Genomic DNA, 8,057 nt, shown 5'->3' with positions numbered 1-8,057 from the left:
TAGCCGTGGGCGGAAAACAAGCAGTTGTAGACATTGCAAATCTGATAGAGATAAATGTAATAAAAATTCTTTTTTTACTTTCAAGAAAACATCACAACGGAAGCGGATCTTGACATCCAGTTTGTTTTTTGTGTCAATTCGGAATAAATTGGTTGAATTTAGCGTCGACAATCCGTTTTTGTAACTGTTTAATAAAAGTATAAAAACTGAACGTAAAGAGTTTTCGCAGTAATAAGCGCTTTATGAAAATTATAAAACAGAATGAATGGAAGTTTGGGTTATTTAAGCGACAATCACGCTCATATCTCTGTTATTAAATCTTGATGTCATCACAGTTTCCATCATCAATCAGCTTTAATAAAAACCCCCGGAAGAGCAACGACGTCGTTTCCTTATTTAACAGTCAATTTAATTTTAAAAGAGACAATAAACAAGGAAATTGAAAAATTTTCATAAATTTCCTGCAACTATTTTTCGATGGGATTTCACACACAAGTCCTGGAGCGATCCGTCGATAATTCCAGACGAACTCGCCGTCTTTTTGTGTCGCAGCATACTCGTGTTTAAGTTGGATATGTAAGCATTTTAAATCAGGAACAGGGTTCACCCTTCTGCAACAATTCCGCCCCCGGAGACAGCGGCAAAGCCACAACAAACGATTTTTTCCACCCACATTTTCTTGTCGCTCTTTGTGCGGCCGCATTTCACAAATTCCCTCTCCGAAAATTATAAAATTCTCAAAAGGGGAAATTTGGACGCCACATCCATCACGTCCGTGCCATCTTTTTCGCAAGAATTGACACCGGCGGCTAATTGACGCGCAAGACAAGAAATTAAATTTGGCCCTGGCAGATGGCGCACCACGACAAAGCCCACCCCCCCGCCCCTTCGATTTGTCCGGGGCCGGCGATGAATCAAAATTTTTAATTACCCGGAGTTAAGGAGCGGCGCGGCAGAACCGGCATTAAGCCTTTTAATAACTCGGGAAAGAACATTCCGTATAAATTCCTCCGAGTGCCACGTAAATAAGTGGGGCGGCATAAACTTCTAATCTTCCGTTATAATTTTTCGGGAGAGTCTTCCGAATTGGCCGCACATTTTAATTTCCTCCGGTATCGCGCATAAAGAGGTTAAAAATGAGTTATTGTCTCCGTGCTCCGGGCTGAAAGCTGTGCTGCGGCTGTATATTCCATTATGCTAAATAATGCAACCCCACCGTTCTGTCGTAAATAAGGGACCTGTTCGTGATTTAGTGGTTGGAAAAATGTCGCCGCTTCTGTCTCGATTTTTTCGCCAATCGAAGTTGCACTCATGCGCGCTCAAACCGCCTGCATGGGGGTGCATCGAGTCAGCGCTGAGGCGGCGTTCCGGAGAAATCCGCTTCCCGACTAAGCCCATATCGGTCACACGTGTCCCCGCAAATCTTTAAATATTTAACAAATCTTCTCCGGCCTTTGTAAATCTTGCACAAATCTCGGCGGGACCGGCAAATACATAAAAATAGAATCGGACGGCGAGCTCGACAAATCTCGCAAATTTGCCCCGGATCCCTCTGTTTTTCTCCGGAGCTGCTCCGGAGTTAATTTAGGCGAGTGGAGGATTATTACGGCCTGTCTGGCGCGTCTCGCACCGACTTATTGCGAGATTCCGGGCGCACCTATTTTGCTATTTTTAATTTATAACGACTTCGTGCAGCACCTGAAGAAATGAGAAATAACTTAAAAACATGCAGAAAAACGTAATATGACAGGAATTTGTAGAGAAACTAATATTGAGGAACAGGAACGGTGGGATAGGGGAAGTGTCGGTTGGAACAGCTCCTGCGGAAGTGAGCTGGAGAAGAGAGGGAATCTCGGAATGGATAAAAATGTTGTTTTTAAATATTACATTACAGCAATAAAGGAAATGTGTTACTTAAATAAGGTTATTAAAGTGAATTATTATTGAAATAAAACGTGGAATCTCAAGGAAATTCTGGTTCAGATTTGACAGTTGTAATTAGAGCATGTTGACACCTAACCTAACATTTATAAACAAACATTTTTTCAGTTTTTTTCTTTCTTTGCAGTCTTTTACATTAACAATAGAATAACTAACGACTCCCATTCTCGCAGCAAATACCTAAGGGCACCCCCCTTTGCTGAAAACAAACATGTTCAATTATGCCCCGATTAAAGATAAACAAATGTCATTGGCATTGCCATCTAGCTAGAACACAAAACCCACAGACAAAACCTTTATGCAGCAATTGTTTTTGATCGTGACGTCACAGTAAAGGCTTCATCGAAAAACGAATTAAACCTCCAGAATTTAATAAAAACAGTAAAAATTTTGGTTAGCACTCTTTTTTTTTAAGTAGAACGATGTGTTTAGGCAATTACTGCCTCGTGAAATAAAATGCCATTAATGACTCGAAAATTGTCATTTATAAGTGAGGTTAAGTTTGTCAATTTATTTTTTTGCGTAATTCTTACTTTGTGAATCATTCAAATAACACCAAATCACAACAAATGCTTCTTACATTTTAATTATATGTGTAGCAAATATTTTTTCAACTAAATTGTATTTACAACAATTTACAATCACGAAAATATTGATAGGGTATAAAAATACTTGCCAGGTTTCAACGTCTTTTGCGACGTTCGATGAACAGTAAATACCCTGGTATCAACTGAAATTATTATATACACTTGCCACCAAGCTTTTGCTCTCACAATTTTCAATAAGAATGATTAAAACACCGTATTTGATACTTTCTAAAAATGTAAACAAATTTTGACATGTCACAAGCTGTCTGGCTGGTGTTCTAGTTGGCAATGTCATTGGTATCAAACGGTGGGAAATTCAAACTTTACAATGTTCCAAATGGTTTACTTTTTTTAGCGCATACTCAGCCCAGGTTTTCATTTGAACGCATGATACAGGGTGTTCCACAACTGCCGCCAAAACTTTTAAGAACATGATTAAACATGCTATACTGAATAAATAAATTATATTATCTAAGTAAGTCATAAAATTATTAAAAAGAGAAGAAGGCGTTCTGAACTTGAGATGTCTTATTTTTAACATTTTTTCTGTCATCAGAATGGAAAACTTTCGTGATAATTTACTTCTCAATGTTAACACCATTTAAAAATTAAAATTCAGCTCCACTCTCTTTGTTTTTATTCGACTCAAGTGAGTTGCTAGATTAAAAAAGAATATTGTGACAACAGCTCCCTCGGTGAGGTGTTGCTTTGTTAAACGATTTTTGTTTTGAAGTAGATGCCATCAGTGCCTCATCATTCCCAACTTGTTAACCTTTGAAACCCTGACAAAACCTCTCAAAACATCAACTCGCTGTTATCAAAATTGTTCAACAACAAACCGAACTAGTTCCAGTTCTAGTTCCATTGCCACAACGTCGATCGTGCATTGAAATCCAGCATTTGCATAAACGACTTAATTACATCTCTTGTTGTGAGAACAGAACAAGCACCACATTCCACCTCATTGGAAATTATGTAGCGCGCAATATTAGCGCAACCAAATACGAGTAGAGGGGGCGGCGCACATTACCATAAAAATAACTAGGACGAGACAAAACTTAATTGTGTCTGGAATCGAGTCAGGAACCGGAGCGGTAATTAAGGAAAGTTTTAAAACGTCTCAACTGCCCGGAGCCGCACCTCTCCGCGCTCCGGAGCGTTTTGCAAATTCGCAAAAAACCCGGAGCGCGGGTCTGTTTGCACATATGCCTCGTTCGCCGTATATTTACGGCGAAATTCGATTTCGCATTCCGGCCGGATCAAATCCTGTTTAAACGTAATGGCAAAAAGTGTCTCGCATATTCGCCATCGATATTTCCGCTGGCGGAGCTTTGATAACCGGAGCCCGGAACGCCGAGCGGCTTCTCACGTGTCCGAAATATGAGCATGTTTAATCCGGCTACGGCAAAAACAGAAACACTGTCGAGCGTGACTTCGGAGTGGGTGGTGGGAAAAGATTCGCCGAATCCTGACGGTGGAGTCGAGCCGGAAGAATTCTCCCGGAGAAATGGAAAAATAATGTTTGCTCTTGCAGATAAGTCGGAAAAAATGCGGAGGGCTGCGGATATGAATTGCGTCTGACTGCGGGGCGGTTGGAAGTATCACCCAGCGGCGATATTTATCGGAGTTTTAACTTTAACAAGATTATCCGGGAGGTTTAGTCAAAGGAGCGTTCGAAACGGAACTGTCAATAAGCTCAAAGAAGCGCTATCAATCATGTTTTTAGTGGCGGACGCAGATAAAAAGTCACATGAAGAAGAAAATAAAGAATATCGGGGTAGGGCACGGGAAAAAGTGACGGACCACGGCGCAGATTTCGATAACAGAAACAAAGTTTTTCAACAGGACACAGAGAACTCCCCCAGGACGCTACAAATGCGATTTATTCCCCCTTCAAGCTTTCGACTCTTATCGTTTATTACGGTTTAAAATTACACAAGTGGTCATTGTGCTAATGAAAATTTGAAAAAAACGCCAAAAACAAATACATTACGAAACGAGACAAAAATACAAAAATATTTAAAAAATATTAAAACAGAGGATCTGAGTGAACATCAATTATTCTATTCGCACAGAACACAATAATTCTGTTGACTCTCATCTATCCACACAAAAAATTCCTCATTGACGCCACACTTCTTTCGAGACTCGTCCACTTTACTCCACTTTTCTTAGTCTCTTGCTTCTACGAGGAGTCTGTTCCTGTTGTTCTGCAGCGCCCTCTACAGTCACGTCTTGTCCATTCGTTCCTTGGGTACTGCCGGAACTGTACTGCTCAACATCTCCTGTCTTACCACTAGAATCTGGACGCTTTCTACTAGAACCTCGACGGGTTCTACTAGGGCCTGGATGACGCCTACTAGGGCCTGGAAGCTCCTCGCCGCTCTCCACATTTTCTGGTTCTTCAACAGCCTCGGATTGACTGGTACCAGCACTGGTGCCTTGCTCAACGTCTTCTACTGTGCTACTAGGACCTGGACTACTAGAATGTGGACGGCTCGCGCTAACACCTGGACGCTTTTTACGAGAACCTCGACGGTATCCAGTCGGGCCTGGACGTCTTTTACTAGGACCTGGACGGCCTTTACTAGAACTTGGACGACCCCTACTAGGACCTGGACGACCTCTACTAAGACCTGGACGCCTTCCACTGGAACCTCGACGCATTTCACTAGGACCTAGACGGCTCCCACTAGTACTTGGACGGGTTCCGCTAGGACCTGGACGGCTTTCACTAGAACCCCGACGACTTCCACTAGGACCTGGAAGGTCCCCGTCGCTCTCTTTATCTTCCGATTCTTCGACATCCTCGGATTGACTGGTACCACCATCATCAGACTGACTTCTCTGGGCCTCCTCCTCCATCTCTCTCTTCTTCCTCATTCTCTCTTCATATGCATCAACGATTCGCTCAGCCTCCAGGTAATGCTGGTAGAGACAATATAAACAACCCTTAGCCTGACAGCGTTGGCAGTAATCTCGACGACAGACGTTACATCTGCAAGATCTTCGACCCAATCGTCTGTTGCAACGAGTGCAGCGAGTACGTCGTGGTACATCTTCTTCTTCTTCCATCTAAATCTACAAACTTTCTTGTACCAAGACTAAATTGCAGAAGAGTTTACTCAGTGTGGACAGCTGTGAGTCGACTGACGGAATGGCGACCAAATAAGGTGAAAAACTTGCACAAAAAGAGAGCCGAAGAGATTTGTTTATCAACGTCTTTGTTTAGTTCTTAGAAAATAAAAAAATAACAACGAAATGCAAATGTAAGGTATAAAATATTTAATTCTCTGATAACTCTAATTTAGTGAGGAGTAGAAAGCACGTTTCTTCAAGAATGTTTTGGTTACGTTATTGTGGAGTACTGGTAGTACTTGGATGAGAAATAAAATCGAAACGCAAATGTGTAAAATATTTTATTTAGAGACGAAGGAGTCGAAGAAGCGAGTTTCTTCACGAGTGTGTTGGTTTAATTTTTGCGAGGTACTGATAGTACTTACCTCGGAAAAAATAAAAGAATTGCAGATAAGTTACATAAAATGTTTTATTTAACTTAAGTGGAGTAAGAAACGGTTTCTTCAAGATTGTTTTGGTTACTTTTTTGTAGAGTACTGGTAGTACTTGGATTAGAAATATAATCGAAACGTAAATGTGTAAAATATTTTGTTTAGACAAAAGAGTCGAAAGAGAGACTTTCTTCGCGAGTGCGTTGCTTCATTTTTTGTGTAATTTTTTTGAGTACTGATGGTACTTCGGAACAAAGTAAAAACGAAATGCAAATGTATAAAATACTTTATTTAGTCTAAAATAGGGAAAGTGATGGTTACCTTTCACTGACAGTAACGAACGCTTTCGGACAAACACTGACTAAAATGTTAGGAGTACCTAATAGTTATTTTGTAAAACAAGTCGCTACCCGTGCAAAATTTGACTAGATTATGCAAGTTAATATTCACTAAATCCACATAATAAAAATCTTGATCCCTGAGTAGTTGGCAGGACGACGTCACAACAAATATGTCTGTGGGGTCACTGGGGTTCTTGAAAGACACTTCATAAAAGAATTTACGAACGAATCTCCTGTCACCATTGTAACACACCTTCCACTGTCCTACACAATCCCTATAGTCGAAGCACTGGTACACTTGAAAGAAATGATTGAACACATGAAAGAAGAAGAAAAACTTGTACTTGACACCACTGTAGAACCTCTTGTAAAAATCCTTCTGGTAGAACTCCTTCCTGTCGATAGTGAACACCCTCCCCGGATGCCTCTTCTTCACGTGCTGGATCTGCTGGCTCTGCGTGTCGCCAACCCAGCAACACTCCTGGAGGTCCCTCAACGGACACAGCTTCACCCTGTGAACGCACTTCTCCTCGTGTTGGCGCATCTTGCATCTCGGCACGTCCGTGAAACACCCCTCGAACCTGCACGGCACCTTCGCCGTCAGTATGACGGTCTGCTCCGCCCACACGTCCCGGTAGAGAGTGTCGTTGCGGCCGCAGTAGGGGCAGCAGCTGAAGGGGCCCAAACACTGGGTGCAGATGAAAGAGCGGCAACTGCCGCAAGCCAGGATGGGGCAGGCCATGAAGCGGCCGCAGTTAACGCAGCACACGCTCCGTGGGGCGACCTCCATTTTCTCTGAAATGTATCTTTTATTAAAGTGTTTACACCATGAGGGAGTTTACCTTCGGGCGAAATCTGCGGTCGAGTAATCGGAATTATTGGACTGAGGGAAAAAGTTATCTCGCGGCAAAAACGCAACGAAAGAAGTGTTTAGGAGTGAATGAGTCGGGGTTTTTGTGGGGACGTTTCATTTTGTAAATGCCCTGGCTTCAAGAAGGAGCGGGTCACTCCAGGGGGGGCTCAGGGAGGCAAAAAAATATATTTTCACACAAAAACGCCCAAGAAATGAAGCGCGTAGGTATTTAGGAATATTCCTATTTGTCCTTGGGGTGAAAATTAAATCTGTAAGTTGCATTTAAATGCGACAATGGGAACGGAAAATGGAAAAATGTAGGGTTGGAATTATAATAAGGCTTGTCTTAGCAGATGCAGGCACTAAAATGACAGATAAAACCCGTGGAATGTTTGTGTTTGTTATACCATTTACTGTCAGATTAAGTCGTGCAGTTCTGGTGTAATATTTTATTTGTCGTGAGTGTATCCAGAGCAAATAAAAATTTGGAGCGTTGTTTGCAGAGTTAGAACTCTTAGAAGTATTGAACTTGTTTCGTTTCACTAAAATTTCAAATACACCAGTAATAATGAGCCTAACGAAATTTGTGATGCAACCAACATTACATTATGTAGATTATTTCATTAATTATTAATTATAACATTAATTATTACAAATGACGTTTGGTTGGTATCAACTAAAATTACTAGGTGCGCTTCTCGGGATTTTTGAATTTTTTGTTCTGGCGCCAATCGTCAAACGTGACAGGTAGATTTATACAAGTTATAAATTCAAACATTTTACTGAAAGAATAAAGAGTTCACAAAAGAAACGGACATTGCTTTCG

At 41.3% G+C, this 8,057-nt stretch overlaps 1 protein-coding gene across 1 annotated transcript; it reads right to left on the bottom strand.

Annotated features, from left to right (window-relative positions):
* Window positions 1–6,309: 6,309 nt before the first annotated feature.
* LOC138131782 (uncharacterized) lies at window positions 6,310–7,738 on the bottom strand. Its single transcript, XM_069048987.1, has 2 exons — window positions 7,221–7,738; window positions 6,310–7,173 (listed from the first exon to the last, which is right to left on the bottom strand). The coding sequence occupies exon 2, from the start codon at window positions 7,166–7,168 to the stop codon at window positions 6,407–6,409; it is 762 nt and encodes a 253-aa protein (XP_068905088.1). The 5' UTR covers window positions 7,169–7,173; window positions 7,221–7,738; the 3' UTR covers window positions 6,310–6,406.
* Between the last annotated feature and the right edge of the window lie 319 nt (window positions 7,739–8,057).

Source organism: Tenebrio molitor, chromosome 5, assembly GCF_963966145.1.
Source record: "Tenebrio molitor chromosome 5, icTenMoli1.1, whole genome shotgun sequence".
Classification (NCBI taxonomy): Eukaryota; Metazoa; Arthropoda; class Insecta; order Coleoptera; family Tenebrionidae; genus Tenebrio; species Tenebrio molitor.
This window is presented reverse-complemented; position numbering and strand designations above follow the sequence as displayed.

Excerpts from the sequence above, each read along its gene's own strand:
- LOC138131782 (XM_069048987.1), bottom strand. The coding sequence starts at position 7,168 with ATGGAGGTCGCCCCACGGAGCGTGTGCTGCGTTAACTGCGGCCGCTTC.